This window comes from Schistocerca gregaria, chromosome 2 (genome assembly GCF_023897955.1).
Source record: "Schistocerca gregaria isolate iqSchGreg1 chromosome 2, iqSchGreg1.2, whole genome shotgun sequence".
NCBI lineage: Eukaryota > Metazoa > Arthropoda > Insecta > Orthoptera > Acrididae > Schistocerca > Schistocerca gregaria.
This window is the reverse complement of record NC_064921.1, coordinates 176,377,928-176,397,459: the sequence shown is the minus strand read 5'-3', so window position 1 is coordinate 176,397,459 and position 19,532 is coordinate 176,377,928. Positions and strand designations below refer to the sequence as shown.

General features: G+C 44.0%; 1 protein-coding gene across 2 annotated transcripts in view; it reads left to right on the top strand.

Annotated features, from left to right (window-relative positions):
• The window catches only part of LOC126336627 (UDP-glucosyltransferase 2-like), a 104,111-nt gene that overhangs the window by 15,478 nt on the left and 69,101 nt on the right, over nt 1-19,532 (top strand). For both annotated transcript variants that reach the window (XM_050000517.1, XM_050000518.1), the window contains exons 3-4: nt 1,220-1,398; nt 11,910-12,369. In XM_050000517.1, coding sequence (XP_049856474.1) covers nt 1,220-1,398; nt 11,910-12,369 — 639 coding nt within the window. The remainder of the gene's footprint in view (nt 1-1,219; nt 1,399-11,909; nt 12,370-19,532) is intronic.

Here is a 19,532-nt window from a genome sequence, read left to right as displayed (position 1 = left end):
TGTCTAAGAGGGCACGTGAGCTCCGGAGGCCCACCGCACGGCGTCCATGGTGACGAGGGGCACGCCAGAGCTTAAGTCTTCCTGTTGGGTTTGGGGGGTGGGTTGTTTGGGGGAAAAGACCAAACAGCGGAGTCATCGGTCTCATCGGATTAGGGAAGGACGCGAAAGGAAGTCGGCCGTGCCCTTTCATAGGAACAATCCCGGCATTTGCCTGGAGCGATTTAGGGAAAACACGGAAAACCTAAATCAGGATGGCCGGACGTGGGATTGAACGGTCGTCCTCCCGAATGCGAGTCCAGTGTGCTAGCCACTGCGCCACCTCGCTCGGTCTTGGTGTTGACTTAGTACTTACGTACCGTGTTTTAAAGTGTGACTACGCCTATTCACGCTGTTTTAGTTTTATTTCCAGACCATGCCCTCTTAGACAAATTATAGATTCAGGTATATCTTCTGAATGAGGCTCAATTATTTGGGCTGAAACCTAGGTAAAGGTTGGTTTCATTACCGCAATCGAGGCTGATAGTTTCTTATATATTTGTTATGAAGTGACCTTGACCTTATCTACAAGCCAATCATGAATTTCTGACTAACTGGGCGGTACACGACGCATGGACTGGTTTAAGCTAAAACTGGGGGGACCTGTGCGTAGAATGTTTCTGGAAGCCATTGACGACATCACGGCGCAAGACAAAGCTGCGCCAAAATGAAATCACAAAAACGAGACGCCGAGAGACAATCAATTATGCAACGCACACAATGACACACACACCATTGAGAACAAATAAGGAAACTCTTGAATTGGTAAGATAGAGTCGGGAAGAGGCAGAACTTTCTCGCCTGTCGTGCGAAACGGAAATGTGCTCGGTGGATCTTCAGGAAGGCAACGGTGTAGTGTTATGGGTATGTCAGCTGCGTAAAGGGAAGGTCATCGAAAACGAAAGTATCCACAGGACACTCGTAAAAAACCAATGAAAGATATGCGATTGGTTATGGCCGACGCTAACACACGAAATGCGTTGAGATAAAAAGAAGGAATATTTGTAGACAAGATTGATTTAGTTTAGAGTTTGAACAGAAGACGTGAATGACATGCAATGTCGATGGCGTCTTCTATGGCTACGAAACAAGATGACAGAGCAGCATTTGATCCATTTTTGGTATAAGAGAAGTATTCTACCAATCTTCTTCGTTCATCGTATCCAGTGTTTCTCTTTTGCAGAATAGTCATGAGAACTTAACAGAAATCGACTTATCTGTGGGGTACAACATCATTGGCGATTTGGACCTGGAATGTACAGCGCAGCAGTCCCCCGTGGAAACGATGTCAATGCTTCGAGACGCCACATCAGTGTGTGTGCAGTGGATGCTGAGGGAACCCGCCGTCCAGAGTTTCATCAGGTGGGTGTTTTCTCAGCGTCTCTTCAGATCCGTTTCGCAGTGAAGCAAACATACCAACTTTGTCAGTTTCCTGATGGGTGACTTACACGTACAGGGTGTTCGAGGAAGAACAGTAAGTACTTTGAGAGATGGTAGTAAAGACTAATTCGAGTAAAACAATCAGTATCACAGATAGGAACGTCAAGCCCCTTACTCGCTATAATTTATTGCAGTGGTTTCGAGCTGCGCTACCTTGAAACGCCTCAAACTGTGTAGCCATGATTAATTAGTGCGTTGATTTGGATAGGAGGAATACGGCAAAAGCAAGCCAGCATCGTACGTTAGAACGAGCTGTGTGTAATAGTCGGAGTTAGTGATTCGGTGATAACAGAGACCTTCCTTCCGGTTCTGTGTATTCCTGGTACGTCCACTCTTCCTCTATCTGTCAAAACCTACCTGCTCTTACCTGGTCTGCATTAAGCAATCGCCAAGAACCAGAATTGTTGGAGCCTTTCCGTGCAGCTAAATCTGTTTGAGAAGAATACTTTTATGCTTAACTCACAAACGACTCCTGACTCAGATAATGGTAATAATACTGTTGCAGACTTCTGACTGAAATAATAATAATTATAATAATAATAATGATAATAATAATAATAATAATAATAATAATAATACTGCCACAAAAGACTTTGATAGTTTTCTATCCACTTGTCAACTAATTACCCACCATATTCTTCAAGGCTGCAACAAATGACAGATAAAGTCGCGACGAAAATTGTCATCAGCGACTGTTTAATATTACACCGAGAAAGTTCACAAAAGGATGATTACCATCGTCCTGCTTACCATCATCAGGATGAGAGATGACTTAACGACACGACATAAGCTTTGTTCACCTAAGCTACTAACATTTTAGCCAGTAGATGTTGTCAAAGACAAAATTATGATGTGTTACTTGAGGCTTTCCCGACGGACATGTTGAATATACGGTTCTCGGGCGAGACGTCGGATGTCATAGTGAAAACTCCACAATATATGATCTTCGCAACTGGCCGACATCTTCAGGTGTGACGAACACACTGCTAAGCCCTCTGGGCTCTGGTCCTGCCTTAGCAGTGTGTTCGTCGCACCTGAAGACGTCGGCCAGTTGCGCTGATGAAATATTGTGGAGTTTTCGCTATGACATCCGACGTCTCGCCCTCGAACCATATATGCAACAAAATTATGAGTTCACAACAGCAATTACAGTCACTTCCTAGACGACTGTTCATATTTTGACTTTCCCAACCTATGATAAACGATCAAATATTTAATTCCGCCACTGATGTAACTCTCATCAGTAACAGGTCCGTCTTCGGTCTACACCCTTCACGTTGTTCTTCGAACAAGGGCCTGCGACTCCTACTTACAACTTTTTAGCTGCTTGTGACCTCGGACACATCACTTTCCCTAATAGACTCTAACCCATAAAAAAGGAAGGTGAGGCGCCACGATGGAATTATGAGGGCTGGAATCTCGTTGGAATAGGTCTTCGGTGGTGAGTCCCACTTCGAACCAAGCCCAGATGACCATTGGACACACCGCGGAAAGCGGTGGGATAACAACCTGTCACCAGCCCTACGGCCCGACAGCCAGATGTGATAGTCTGGGATGCCATTTCATTCCATAGCATAGCCATTTTGGTTGTCATCAGCGTCACCCTTACAGGACAGTGGTACGCCAACATTGTTCAAAGGCGTTCAGGGCAAGCCATCTTAGGCTTACATTGAAGCAAGATAATGTTCGCTTGCACACGATGAGATTTTCTACTGTCTTCGTGCTTGACAAACTCTACCTCGAACAAGAAAGTTCGCTGTTCTCTCCCCAACTGAAAACATTTCAACCATTATGGGCAGGGCCCTCCAACAATCTCGGGAGTTTGCCGACCGGGGTAGGCGAGTGGTTCTAGGCGCTACAGTCTCGAACCACGCGACCGCTACGGTCGCAGGTTCGAATCCTGCCTCTGGCATGGTTGTGTGTTATGTCCTTAGGTTGGTTAGGTTTAAGTAGTTCTAAGTTCTAGGAGACTTATGACCCCAGAAGTTAAGTCCCATAGTGCTCAGAGCCATTTGAAACATTTTTTTGTGTTAACGAAAGAAGAAAGGAATTTCGTTAAAACCATTTTGTAAAAGTGGTGCTAGTTTGACGAACTAAGCGCCAAGTGGATATAATTTGGCATCCTTCAGGGGGACATCCAACAATTCTATCAACAACTGCTTGCATAAGGACCAGAGGTCGATGATCGCGTTATTGACATCCTTCAAGGGTGTACACTCATAAAAGTTATAAAGCGGAGTAGATTCCGAGGAAAAGGGATCTGAAGTTTTACTCACAGCTCATGTGCCAGTCAATCTATGTGCTATGGCAGTACAGCGAAGTAGCTGCAGCTGTAGCAGACTTGCTTGCCACGTGGGTGGTCCAGCTTTGGTCCCACCTCTGGGTAACCTTTAATTTTTTAACCTGTTGTGAAAGTTATAACAACTTTTAAATAAAGTTAACGACTTAAAATATCATCAATTAACTCATAAAACGAATACCGCCCAAACAGGTCACGTAAGGACCAACGGTACTGACCGGCCGCCGCGTCATCTTGAGACCTTTAGGTGTCACTGCTGTGCATGTGCGCAGCACACCATTCTCCCGACAGCTGTCAGTTTTCGCGACCAGTGCCGTTTCTTTTCAATCAAGTAGCTTGTCAATTGGCCTCACAAGGGCTGAGGAGACCCTGGTTGCCAACAGCACTAGGTAGAACGTCACCCATCCAAATGTTACTCAAACCCAATAATGCTTAAACTTCAGTGATCTGACGGGAACTGGTGTTACACTGCAGCAAGGCTGTTGGCATTAAATCATAAACAATTTTATTTTATTTGTGAAATGACTGTTACAGTTAATTAAAATGAACATGAGTTAAAATTAATATTATCTTTTTAAAACTTCGAATAATTTCAAACGCATTTTGTGGAGGTAAATTAAAGATTTAATTTGGACTGTAGTTTACATACAAGCACCAGAATGATAATTATCATTAAAACACTGAAAACGAAAAATATTTAAAATCTTCGTAAAAATATGTGTTGGAAAACGTACTGCATTAGCATTTATGAAAACTTCTCTTTCATCAGAAAGCTGGAATCGTACTGGGCATACCAGCTCATTTCATTAAATATTGACAATGAGAGCTTATGATACACTATTGATTGTATTTTTATACAGTCTTCGCGGGAATCTGTTTCTCTATTAATTTCAGTCAGATGAGAACAATTTTTATACACTTTGTTAGATTTTGTTTCCTGTGTATAATATAGACGTCACAAGGTTGAACGAGATGAGCACATTTTAGAGAAATCGATTTATTGTACATTTCGGTGGTTTCCCGTCATTCTGAAACATTTCGTTATGTAATTAATAGAAATCGATCTTTTCCCTCATAAGACTTTAAACAAAGGTTGAGAAAGTCTATAAACAGTCCTCTCGTTAGCTCTCCAGATTTCGAGGACGTCCTTGAAACTCTATTTTTATTTTTATGCATATTCATTTTCTGCTTTTTTGGACTCGGGGCCCAAAGTTGTCGGTTGCTTCTCGTAAACAGACAAATAGCTGAAGCAGGACTTTTCCAGATGGAGTGAGAGCATATTGAGCGTATATGTATACGTCACTTTATTCATGTCGTGCCCTTTGATGAAAACAGTTTCTCTTCCTTTGTCAGACTGAGTCCTGTTGTACACCGTTTGATACTGACATCCTGGAAAGAGAGAAGTGATTCAGAGAGTCGTAAAAATAGAGAGAAAAATGAATTTGTCAATACTCTGCAACAAACTACCTGTCTGGTCAGTGCTGATAAATAAATCTTTGTCGAAATTTGTCCCTTTTTGTTGACGAATTCCATGTTTGTTTTTGAATTATGAACGCAGCTGTCAGATGTTTTAAATTCAAAATCTGTAAATTGTTGTGCTGCTGCTCAAACTCACTGTTGTAAATTCCGAGAAGTCAGTCGCTGATAATTCTCTTAGGCTCCAATAAAACGATCATACGTCCATGAATTGATTGTTGCGTATTTATCATACTGATTACCTCATTTTTATATTTCTTCTGACCACTGGGTAAATATTCGTTCTTTTTAACCAGCTGCTTCCTTTTTTTGTAATGTTTGTAATTCCACGTGCGGCGAGCCTTTGCTATATTAACAACTTTAATTTTGTAATGCAAAGAAAGATGGTCGACTTTTCTCCTTATATTTGTTCTGATTCGTTTTCATATGACGAACAATGGTCTTCGACTTTTTTCGAAAAGTTTCTTCGTCAGTTTTTATTTTCATGAGGAAGTCTATCATCAGTCACAAGTATTCTCTTCAGCCAACATGACCGTAGTACGTTCTTAAACTTCTTCACCCATCAACATTGCTTCAAGAGCAAATGACGTTGAAGATTCCGATGTAATCAAATTATTTTCAGCAAGTAAGTTTTCGTAATACAGGGTGTTACAAAAAGGTACGGCCAAACTTTCAGGAAACATTCCTCACACAGAAATAAAGAACAGATGTTATGTGGACATGTGTCCGGAAACGCTTAATTTCCATGTTAGAGCTCATTTTAGTTTCGTTCTTCCACCTAGACTCAATGGAGCACGTTATCATGATTTCATACGCGATACTCTACCTGTGCTGCTAGAACATATGCCTTTACAAGTACGACACATCATGTGGTTCATGCACGATGGAGCTCGTGCACATTTCAGTCGAAGTGTTCGTACGCTTCTCAACAACAGATTAGGTGACCGATGGATTGGTAGAGGCGGACCACTTCCATGGCCTCCAAGCTCTCCTGACCTCAACCCTCTTGACTTTCATTTATGGGTGCATTTGAAAGCTCTTGTCTACACAACCCCGGTACCAAATGTAGAGACTCTTCGTGCTCGTATTGTGGACGGCTGTGATCCAATACGCCATTCTCCAGGGCTGCATCAGCGCATCAGGGATTCCATGCGACGGAGGGTGGATGCATGTATACTCGCTAACGGAGGGCATTTTGAAACTTTCCTGTAACAAAGTGTTTGAAGTCACGCTGGTAAGTTCTGTTGCTGTGTGTTTCATTCCATGATTAATGTGATTTGAAGAGAAGTAATAAAATGAGCTCTAACATGGAAAGTAAGCGTTTCCGGACACATGTCCACATAACACATTTTCTTTCTTTGTGTGTGAGGAATGTTTCCTGAAAGTTTGGCCGTACCTTTTTGTAACACCCTGTATATGACCGCATCTCTTAACATCATCTTCGACCTTTCCCTGTTCAATGGACAATGACTGAGTTCATCTGGACCTTTGGATACATTCACAGTGTCTTCATTAAGACATGTTTAATTCACAGTATTTTAAAAATTCGGATAACATTTCACACTACAGAACTCTCAAATCTCTGTGAAAGTCATGAATGAACTGGCACAAAAAATGGCTATGAACACTATGGGACTTAACATCTGAGGTCATCAGTACCCTAGAACTTAGAACTACTTAAACCCAACTAACCTAAGGACATCACACACATCCATGCCCGAGGCAGGATTCGAACTTGCGACCGTAGTAGTCGTGCGGTTCCGGACCGGAGTGCATAGAACCGCTCGGCCACAGCGGCCGCTGAACTGGCACATTAGTTCGAGTTTCTAGAGGAATAACGGTGGGTACAGCTGTATATCCTGTACTGTAGCAGGCAAGGGCCACTGATCGATTAATTCCGTGAGGTTCTTGACACGGATCAACTGCCCGACTGTGTGTACAATAGAGCCATACTTTACTCTTCCACGTAGAAACTGGTTCCTCAAATTTACAGCGAATACTCTCCACAGCTTATAATATCGTCAGATTTGTAATAACATCTTAATTATAGTAGTTATATTAAGTTTGGCTTACCACCATTAAAATGCAAATGAACTTGTTCAGCTTTTGAAAAACAAAATTAATTGTAATTCACATTTTATGCTAATTAACAGTAACAGCCATTTCATAAATACGCTCCTGGGAAATGAAAAACGAACACAATATTTCGTCGCCCAGCAGGGGGAAATTTTATTGACACATTCTTGAGGACGTATACAAAACACGATAACACAGACAGTCACATGCAAATGAGTGCAGTGAACAGAGAGTGCACAATGTCAGCAATAGTACCATGCATGCCTTTTGCAGCAATGCAGGCTGCAGTTCTTCCATGGAGACGATCGTAGAGGTGCTGAATGTAGTCTTGCCGAATGGCCTGCCATGCAGTTTCCATCTGGTGCCTCAGCTGGGCCAGAGTTGATGTACACCTTCAAGAGCGCGGTGTGGACGTGCTTTGTCCTGCCTGAAAAGCACATCATCGTGTTGGTCCATGAACGGTAGCAGGATGGGTTGGATGATGGTTTGAATGTACCGTACACTGTTCAGTGTTCCCTCGATGATCACCAGACGAGTGCGGCCAGTGTGGGATGTTGCACCTCGCACCATGATGCCGGGTGTTGGCCCTTTGTGCCTCTGTGGTATACATTCGTGAATTTGGCGCTCACCTACCCGATTCCACACACGTGTATAACCATCATTGGCACCAAGACAGAAGCGACTCTCTTCACTGAAGACGACATACTCCATTCGTACTTCCATTACCGCCTACAGTGACGTCACTGGAGGCGGGCTGAACGATGTTGCAATATGAGCAGAAGACGCCCTAACAGTACACAGGACTCTAGCCCTGCCTCATGGACACAGTTGCGAATGGTTCTAGCTGATACCCCGGGAGCAACGATGTCGTTAAGTTGTCGTGAAGTGACTGTGTGGTCCAGTAAGGCAATTCGTAGGATGCGACGGTCTTGACGAGCAGCTGTGCGTAGCCGCTTTCCGGATCCAAATAGACGGGCATGTGCACTTTGTGCTAGACACTGGCGACAATATCGGTGCTCCGTGGAGACCTTATACACAAACAACAGTTGACCAGCGTTGCCTCGTCAAACGCTGTTGTGATGCCTCGTGTAAGGAAGAGAAATGCGTACCATCACATTTCCGACTTTGATAAAGGTCGGATTGTACCCTAACGCGATTGTGGTTTATCGTATCGCGACATTGCTGCTCGCGTTGGTCGAGATCCAATGACTGTTAGCAGTATATGGAATCGCTGGGTTCAGGAAGGTAATACGGAACGCCGTGCTGCATCCCAACGGCCTCGTATCACTAGCAGTCGAGCTGACAGGCATTTTACCCCCATGGCTGTAACGGATCGTGCAGCCACGTCTCGATCCCTGAGTCAACAGATGGGGACGTTTGCAAGACAACAACCATCTGCACGAACAGTTCGACGACGTTTGCAGCAGCATGGACTATCAGCTCTGAGACCAAGGCTGCGGTTACCCTTGACGCTGCATGACAGACAGGAGCACCTTCGATGGTGTACTCAACGACGTACCGGGTGCACGAATGGCAAAACGTCATTTTTTCGGATGAATGCAGGTTCTGTTTACATTATCATGATGGTGGCATCCGTGTTTGGCGACATAGCGCTGAACGCACATTGGAAGCGTGCATTCGTCATCGCCATACTGGCGTATCACCAGGCGTGATGGTATGGGATGGCATTGGTTACACGTCTCGGTCACCTCTTGTTCTCATTGACGGCACTTTGAACAGTGGACGTTACATTTCAGATGTGTGACGACCCGTGACTCTACCCTTCATTCGATCCCTGCGAAACCCTACATTTTAGCAGGATAATGCACGACCGCATGCTGCAGGTCCTATATGGGTCTTTCTGGATGCAGAAAATGTTAGACTGCTGCCCTGCCAGCACATTTTCCAGATCTCTCACCAACTGAAAATGCCTGGTCAAGGGTGGACTAGCAACTGGCTCGTCACAATACGCCAGTCACTACTCTTGATGAACTATGGTTTCGTGTTGAAGCTGCAAGGGCACCTGCAGTTGTACACGCCATCCAAGCTCTGTCTGACTCAATGCCCAGGGGCATCAAGGCCGTTATTACGGCCAGAGGGGGTTGTTCTGGGCACTGATTCTCAGGATCTAGGCACCCAAATTTGCGTGAAAATGTAATCACATGTTAGTTCTAGTATAATATATTTGTCTAATGAATACCCGTTAATCATTTGTATTTCTTCTTGGTGTAGCAATTCTAATGGCCAGTAGTGTAGTTACGCTGTGGTGACAGATTTGCCACTTAGTTACGCAGCTATTATCATTTCCACGTCCATATTTCAGTTTTATAACGTAGTTATAATAATGATGCTTCATCTTTATGTAAGTACAGATATATTTTCGTCAAATGCTGCCTTGCCACTTAGAATTGTCCCACTTGTTTCTGTTTAGGCCTCAGCAAATAATTTTTTTTGAATTTATCCAGTGATCTCCAGGAGTACAAACATGTACGTGAATGTATAAACACCTGAGAATGGGCGCAAGCCCGAAACCGATCGTGTGACAATAATTCAAGAACAGTCTTGCCGTTATGTAGACATGAGTGACATCACCAGCAGTCGATCAATGGTGTAAACGCCCAGAAGATTACCCCTACGTCGGGTTGAAACCGGTTGGCGGTATTGTAACAATAACAAATGCGATTAAGGCTGTTCTTGAATTATTGATAAATCATAATAATCGCTGCTTCTCTTCAAAACCATGTTGCCCAAAGGGTCGTGTGACAAATAAATAACCTTTTATTGTGACTGGTGACGGACATTTTTCTACAGCCTTTATAGAACCAGTCACGGATTTCAACAGCATCCACTATAGATGAAATTCAGATAATATTTTATGTCATTAACTTCACTGACAGTTGTTGCAATTTTAGAAACAATAAAAAAAGCAAAATAAAACGTTATCCGAAGATAAGATTGAACCTGGACCGCCCGCGTGGAAAGCCAGTCCGCTACAGATGCAACCATTTCACTTTACTATATAAATTTAGCAGTATACGAGCTGCACATAAAACGTTAGATCCTTTTATTTTATTTTTTTAATTATCTGGCTAGTGCGTTTTACAACGTTTATGAATGGATGATGGTGAGGTATACTACTAACTTGCGAAGTCTCATCCCGAAATGATTTTCAGAAACCGTAAGGTCCCCTTTTTAGTGTGTATTCTTCCACGGCTTGGGATTCACTCTACACTCGTCACGACATTGAATAGTCAAGCCTAGCTTTAAATTTCAACTCAAGATGTGATTACGTCGGCTTTCCCGGCGTAATAAGGCTTGAAAGTCTCTTCGGGTGTGCTGCCGGATCCTAAAATCAACTGGACTCGATATTTCGGCGATTCAACTGGTCGCCATCTTCAGGAAAGTCTGCTTCTGCTGATGAGTCCCGCCGAGAACTGACGCCAGGCTGCAAATCGACGTCCTATAAAGGCCACCGTTCAGTACCCGGAGCATGCGCCGCCCATCACGGTCGCTGCCCTCCAAGACAGGGAGGTTGCGCCGCCCTTAGTGGAACACTGCTTGCAACGATATATCGCACTCAGTGTACTGCTACTGCTTAAATGAGGAACACAGTATGAAATTTAATGAAACTGTGGTAGTTGCCAACATTTCCGGTTTTTGGAACAGTGTCTATAAAGAGGCGATGGGAATTAGGTTGGCTGATGATTTAATCAATAGAGACAATGGGTTTCCTCTTAGCAAGACGTGGAATCCTGTATTATCTCGCATCAAAACTGAACATTCTTCGGTGCGGCCCTGAGTGCGATATATCGTTGCCAGCAGTGTTTCACTAAGGGCGGCGCCACCTCCCTGTCTTGGAAGGCAGAAACCGTGATGGGCGGCGCATGCGCCGAGTACTGAATACTAAATTGGTGATCCCTTCATGCCTCAGAACATGCCCTACCAACCGATCCCTTCTTCTAGTCAAGTTGTGCCACAAATTTCTCTTCTCTCAAATTCTATTCAATACCTCCTCATTAGTTATTTGATCTACCCATCTAATCTTCAAGCATTCTTCTGTAGCACCACATTTCGAAAGCTTCTATTCTCTTCTTGTCTCAACTATTTATCGTCCATGTTTCACTTCCAGAGATGGCGACACTGCATACAAATACTTCCAAAAACGACTTCCTGACACTTAAATCTATACTCGATGTTAACAAATTTCTCTTCTTCAGAAACGCATTCCTTGCCATTGCCAGTCTGCATTTTATATCCTTCGACCATCATCAGTTATTTTGATCCCCAAATAGCAAAACTTACTAATTTAAGCGTCTCATTTCCTAATCTAATTCCCGCAGCATCACCCGATTTAATTCTAGCACAGTCCATTATCTTCGTTTTGCTTTGGTTGATGCTCATCTTATATCCTCATTTCAAATCACTGTCCATTCCGTGCAGCTGCTCTTCCAGGTCCTTTGCTGTCCTGTCATTCAAGTAAATTCTGTAGGTTACGAACACTAACCTTTCTTCTTCATTTAAAATTTAAGAAACCATCATTCAATAAGTAATTTTCACTAAAAATATGAATTTATGTTTACAGTAAGAGAGACACCTTCGACTTGGTGATCATGGAGCGGATGCCATACCAGGCTTTCTTCGGCCTGATCCACAATGCGGGCTCGCCGCCGCTGGTGGGTATGATCACGCTGCCGGCGTTCGCGCCCGTCTACCACGCCATGGGCAACCTCGTGAACCCGGCCTACTCGCCCGACGTCTGGGTCGGGTACTCGGACCACATGAGCTTCTGGCAGCGCGCGTACAACGCCTACTTCCAGCTGAGGTTCTGCTACATGTGGCACTTCCAGATACAGCCGGCCCAGGAGGCCATCATGAGGCAGTACTTCGGACCGGGACCGCCGCCAGTGCACGAGACGGAGCGAAACGTGAGCCTCCTCATCGTCAACAGCCACTTTTCCGTCGACTACCCTCGCCCCCTTTTACCCAATATCCTGGAGATCACTGGTATCCATGTGCAGACGCAGACGAAGCCATTGCCGAAGGTAATCACTGTTTTATATTCTTTGTTCCTCTGTGGAACATTTATAACGACACACATTGCTGGTTTTTGTTGTATGGGCATTAGGCCGTAACCCAATTCACGGCTTTTAAATGTCAGGACCCAGCCTCGCCTTATGCAAAACTGAACAAACGACCAGAAGTTCGGGACACTGAATTACGGCAGCTGTTTGGGAAACACCGTCTCCTAGGTATCGAAAGAAATTAAAGTAATCACTTATGTTACTGGGACCATGTACATAGAACTGAATAGAAAAGTAAGGAATAAAATCCTAATCAAATTCCGTAAAACAATGGCAGTACCATCTGAGCTTTATAGCAATGCGTCTTGGACAGTAACAGCTGAACGTATATCACGAATCCAAGACGCAAAAACGAGATTTTTAAGAAGAGCAGGTAGTTATAGACTATCAGATATAAGGAATACAACTATCAGATTAGAATTAGGACTTGAAAGCATAAATTATCAGATAAAGGAATATAGAAATAAATGGACAGGTCATGTCACAAGAATGAATGTGAACGGAATGCGCCAGTATAAATGAATTATCGACCAATAAGGGAAAGATTAAAAGGTAGGTCAAACAAAGAGGTTGAAAGATTAAACACTAACTAAGCACTAAGAATAGAGGAACTGAACGAGAAGTCTTGAAAAGAAACAAGAGGAAGAAGGAGAAGAATATTAATATCAGGTAGATCATGAGTCTATTACATTGAAAAGTTCTTGGAAAAATGTAAATGTTCAAAGAAAATCATTTAAAACTCAATCCATCAAGAAGCAATCCGTCTCACTACAAGATATGTTGTCATTGTTTCACATGACCATTCAGGGAGTGCGGCACTATCGACTTTTGTTTACATCTCTCGAAACATTTCGTGCATCTCTAGTGAGGAAAAAACCCATTTACACTTCTAGCATCTCTTGATTTCGTACTTTATCAGTCCACGTTGTCCCCCTATAACCAAAACCATAACCATAACTTAATCAGAAATAAAACGCCGATATACAGACAGAGACCCTTCATCCCCACAACATTACCTGGAATAGCATGATTTTCACTATAAATAAACGTTGCTCATGCTTCTCAAGTAGTACATTGTACCTTGAAAGTATCAGCAAGCACTTTTCTTTTAACTATAAAGTTTCATTCAGTCATTTCCTCATGTAAATCCTTTAATGCCTAAACTGGTTTCGATTCATTAGTTAATCAACTGTAGTCCACAAATACAACATGGCGTATGGCTGCATCCCAGCATGACTGAGTTAACATTTCCCTGCTGCGACTAGAGTATATAATATACCGTCATGTCGTACGTTTTGAACGTTTGAAGTGGTTTTTCAATTTTAGTGAAATTTTCACTTGCCGTTAGATTGGCTGTGAAAACTCCACAACAGGTGAGAAAATTTAATAAATTCGGCTTTCGTTGCATTTTATAAACTGCCGGCAAAAAGTGCAACACACTCAAGGACTGTTTTTAGTCGCACGAAGGTATAATATGCGCATACAAATGTGTTGTAGTGTGTTATTAATTCGTCACATCCATCAGCGATTAGATGGCGCTCAGGAGGTCTAACTGTTTTGAGTCTGCGCGCAGCGAATGTGCTGAGTTTACAGGTGAACAGTGTTTACAGCATTCATTCTCGGGCAGCCGGCTGAAGACTACGTTCTCCTTTTGAACAGCTTCAGACATTTTAACGGGGTCGCATTGCGAGCCTTCACGAAGATGGATTGCTGTACATACTGCGCATAATCCACATCTACATCAATACACTGCAATCCACCTGCAGGGTGGAGAGTACTTCTGGTACCACTAACTGGTCCCGCTTTCCCAGTTCAATTCGCGAATGGCACGGCCTAAGAACAATTATCGGTAAGCCACTGTATTAGGTCTAATTTCTCGATTTTTTTCATCGTCGTAGTTTCTAGAGGTATATGTAGGATTCAGCAATATGTCGTGCAACTATTTCCGGAAATTGCTCTCCCAAAATTTCAGTGATTAACCTCTCCGTTGTGTATGTAACTCCTCTCTTGTAACACCTATCATTACAGTTTGTTGAAAATCTCTGTAACGCCCTCGCGCCAGCTAAATGATCCCATGACGAAACGCACAGCCCTCCATTGGATCTTTATTTTCTCTGTGAGTCACTTCCTTCGTGGTTGAGTTCCATGTCTTTAAGATTCTTCCTATGAATCTCAGCCTGGCATCTTCTTTTCCCACTGTTTGCTTTATGTGGTCATTCCGCGCAATGTCGCTCTGAATAGTTATACCTAAATATTTCACGGTAGATACAGTTTCCAGCAATTTCTCACCAATAGTATACTTCACAGTAGTGAATTTCTTTTCCTATATATGCACAATACATCGCATTTATTTAGGTTGAGTGTCGGTGGTGCGTCGCTGCCTTCAGCAGTAGTCTGTGGAACATTCCCATACGCGTTGATCACGTTCTGGAATCCGCGTACAGCCCATTCTTCCCTCAGCAGCATTGAGGGAAAAACTCGGGAACATGTTGCACGTGCAGTGTCTCAAATGACTAACGACACTTGTGGAGTTGGTCAATCTATTACTGACACCACGACACCGACAATCTGGGCTACTCTGAAGAAAGAGTTGACAAGAGTAGAATGGCGCTTTTCTGTATTCAGCGATGAGAGTAGTTTCTGAGTGTATTCGAGTGATGGACGTACAAGGGCTATTCAGAATGTAGTGAACGTTTCTGTCTGAAGCCGCTAGGTGCGCGCTGACCGCGTATATTTTGGTATGTGCATGCTCGGCAGCTCAGTTGGCATCCATAAGTGACAGCGGGAACGTCTCTGCGCGTCTGGTTTCTTCGATATTCGAATCGGAAATGTGCGCTGCATTATAAAACCCCGCCAGTTGTGAGGTGCGGTCTGTGATACGGTTTTCGTTGGCAAAAAGCATAAAACCTATACATACACTCCTGGAAATTGAAATAAGAACACCGTGAATTCATTGTCCCAGGAAGGGGAAACTTTATTGACACATTCCTGGGGTCAGATACATCACATGATCACACTGACAGAACCACAGACACATAGACACAGGCAACAGAGCATGCACAATGTCGGCACTAGTACAGTGTATATCCACCTTTCGCAGCAATGCAGGCTGCTATTCTCCCATGGAAACGATCGTAGAGATGCTGGATGTAGTCCTGTGGAACGGCTTGCCATGCCATTTCCACCTGGCGCCTCAGTTGGACCAGCGTTCGTGCTGGACGTGCAGACCGCGTGAGACGACGCTTCATCCAGTCCCAAACATGCTCAATGGGGGACAGATCCGGAGATCTTGCTGGTCAGGGTAGTTGACTTATACCTTCCAGAGCACGTTGGGTGACACGGGATACATGCGGACGTGCATTTTCCTGTTGGAACAGCAAGTTCCCTTGCCGGTCTAGGAATGGTAGAACGATGGGTTCGATGACGGTTTGGATGTACTGTGCACTATTCAGGGTCCCCTCGACGATCACCAGAGGTGTACGGCCAGTGTAGGAGATCGCTCCCCACACCATGATACCGGATGTTGGCCCTGTGTGCCTCGGTCGTATGCAGTCCTGATTGTGGCGCTCACCTGCACGGCGCCAAACACGCATACGACCATCATTGGCACCAAGGCAGAAGCGACTCTCATCGCTGAAGACGACACGTCTCCATTCACGCCTGTCGCGACACCACTGGAGGCGGGCTGCACGATGTTGGGGCGTGAGCGGAAGACGGCCTAACGGTGTGCGGGACCTTAGCCCAGCTTCATGGAGACGGTTGCGAATGGTCGTCGCCGATACCCCAGGAGCAACAGTGTCCCTAATTTGCTGGGAAGTGGCGGTGCGGTCCCCTACGGAACTGCGTAGGATCCTACGGTCTTGGCGTGCATCCGTGCGTCGCTGTGGTCCGATCCCAGGTTGACGGGCACGTGCACCTTCCGCCGACCACTGGCGACAACATCGATGTACTGTGGAGACCTCACGCCCCACGTGTTGAGCAATTCGGCGGTACGTCCACCCGGCCTCCCGCATGCCCACTATACGCCCTCGCTCAAAGTCCGTCAACTGCACATACGGTTCACGTCTACGCTGTCGCGGCATGCTACCAGTGTTAAAGACTGCGATGGAGCTCCGTATGCCACGGCAAACTGGTTGACACTGACGGCGGCGGTGCACAAATGCTGCGCAGCTAGCGCCATACGACGGCCAACACCGCGGTTCATGGTGTGTCAGCTGTGCCGTGTGTGTGATCATTGCTTGTACAGCCCTCTCGCAGTGTCCGGAGCAAGTATGGTGGGTCTGACACACCGGTGTCAATGTGTTCTTTTTTCCATTTCCAGGAGTGTATTTATCATGAACTGTGCGAAGTGTACGGAAACAACGCTATGAGTGAATGTTCCGTCCGGAAATGGTGCCTTCGATTAAAAACGGCTGAACCAACATTCATGATGAAGAGAAGAGTGGACGCCCGAGCATTATGACTGACTGTCTTACCGCTAAAGTAGTTGATATGACTCGTGAAAACCGTCGCTTCACAATAATGGAGTTTTCGCTTCCTTTTCCACAAGTTTCACGGACTTTGTTGTTTTGAAACTGTCCCTCAAAAGCTAAGCTACCACAACTTTGTCCACGATGCTTACAGAGCACCGTAAAGAACAGCGAATGGGGGCAACATTGACATTTCTGCAGGCCTACCACAAACATGATGATTCATTACTGGATCGAATCGTAACCGGTGACGAGACTTGGGTGAAACACGTCAACTGCGAGACAAGATTACAGTCCATGGAGTGGGGCACACAGGGTACCCCCCAAAACTAAGAAAATGTTTGCAAACCTTGTCAGTAAGGAAGTAGATGGCGACAGTGTTTTGGGATAGGCAAGGTGTGCTTCTTATTGATTTTCTCGAACGTGGAGCAAACATTAATTCTGACCGGTACTGTCAAACGTTACACAGCCTTAGAAGATCAGAACAAAACAAACGCCAAGGGAAGCTGACTTCCAAAATTTTATTTTTGCACGACAATTCCCGATCTCAAACGGCAAACTGCACTAAAGAATTCCTTAACTCATTCAAATTGGAAACTTTCCCTCATCCGCTCTACAAAACCGATCTTGCACCAAGAAACTTCCACTTGTTTCCCAAGACTAAGAATTGGCTTACAACGCAGCGCTTTGATGATGACGTTGAACTTCGGGCGGGAGTGATTAACTGGCTGAAGTCTCAGGCGGCAGATTTTTACGACGAAGGTACTTAAAATCTTGTCCACCGCTATGATAAGTGGTGTGTTTGGTGACTAAGTGGAAAAGAAGTATGTCAGTCGCTCTTTCAGATTTATATATTAGGTCAACAACTTTGCTTCCGCAGTTTGGCAACAGACGGCAGTAGTGTAAAGTAGTGATGCAAGTCGTTCGTCGTAAGTGCCATATAGTAAGCTTAGGAATTTGGGAACATAACGCCATGGAAGACTCCTGGAGATACTAAAAGGTATCAGATAGACTATATAATGGAAAGACAGAGATTTAGGAACCAGGTTTTAAATTGTAAGACATTTCCAGGGGCAGATGTGGACTCTGAACACAATCTATTGGTTATGAACTGTAGATTAAAACTGAAGAAATTGCAAAATGGTGGAAATTCAATTGACAGCAGTGGGGGAAAGAAGTACAGTAGAAGAAGACTGGGTAGCTCTGAGGGATGAAGTAGTGAAGGCAGCAGAGGATCAAGTAGGTAACAAGACGAGGGCTAGTAGAAATCCTTGGGTAACAGAAGAAGTATTGAATTTAATTGATGAAAGGAGAAAATATAAAAATGCAGTAAATGAAGCAGGCAAAAAGGAATACAAACATCTCAAAAATGATATAGACAGGAAGTGCAAAATGGCTAAGCAGGGATGGCTAGAGGACAAATGTAAGGTTGTAGAGGCTTATCTCACTAGATGTAAGATAGATACAGCCTACAGGAAAATTAAAGAGACCTTTGGAGACAAGAGATCCACTGGTATGAATATCAAGAGCACTGATGTTCTAAGCAAAGAAGGGAGAGCAAAAAGGTGGAAGGAGTATATAGAGGGTCTATACAAGGGCGATGTACTTGTATTTGTATGGAGTGTAGCCATGTATGGAAGTGAAACATGGACATAAATAGAGAGAAGAGAACCACGTGTATGAATATCAAGAGCTCAGATGGCAGCCCAGTTCTAAGCAAAGAAGGTAAAGCAGAAAGGTGGAAGGAGTATATAGAGGGTCTATACAAGGGCGATGTACTTGAGGATGTACTTTGGAAATGGAAGAGGATGTAGATGAAGATGAAAAGGGGGATACGATACTGCGTGAAGAGTTTGACAGAGCACTGAAAGACCTGAGTAGAAACAAGGCCCCCGGAGTAGACAATATTCCATTGGAACTACTGACGGCCTTGGGAGAGCCAGTCCTGACAAAACTCTACCATCTGGTGAGCAAGATGTATGAGACAGGCGAAATACCCTCAGGCTACAAGAAGAATATAATAATTCCAATCCCAAAGAAAGAAGATGTTGACAGATGTGAAAATTATCGAACTATCAGTTTAATAAGTCACAGCTGCAAAATACTCATGCGAATTACTTACAGACGAATGAAAAAACTGGTAGAAACCGACCTCGGGGAAGATCAGTTTGGATTCCGTAGAAATGTTGGAACACGTGAGGCGATACTGACCTTACGACCTATCTCAGAAGAAATATTAAGAAAAAGGAAAACCTACGTTTTTAGCATTTGTAGACTTAGAGAAAGCTTTTGACAATGTTGACTGGAATACTCTCTTTGAAATTCTAAAGGTAGCAGCGGTAAAATAAAGGGAGCGAAAGCCTATTTACAATTTGTACAGATGCCAGATGGCAGTTATAAGAGTCGAGGGACATGAAAGGGAAGCAGTGGTTGGGAGGGAGTGAGACAGGGTTGTAGCCTCTCCCCGATGAGATTCAATCTGTATACTGAGCGAGCAATAAAGGAAACAAAAGAAAAATTCGGAGTAGGTATTAAAATCCAGGGAGAAGAAATAAAAACTTTAAGGTTCACCGATGATATTGTAATTCTGTCAGAGACAGCAAAGGACTTGGAAGAGTTGTTGAACGGAATGGACAGTATCTTGAAAGGAGGATA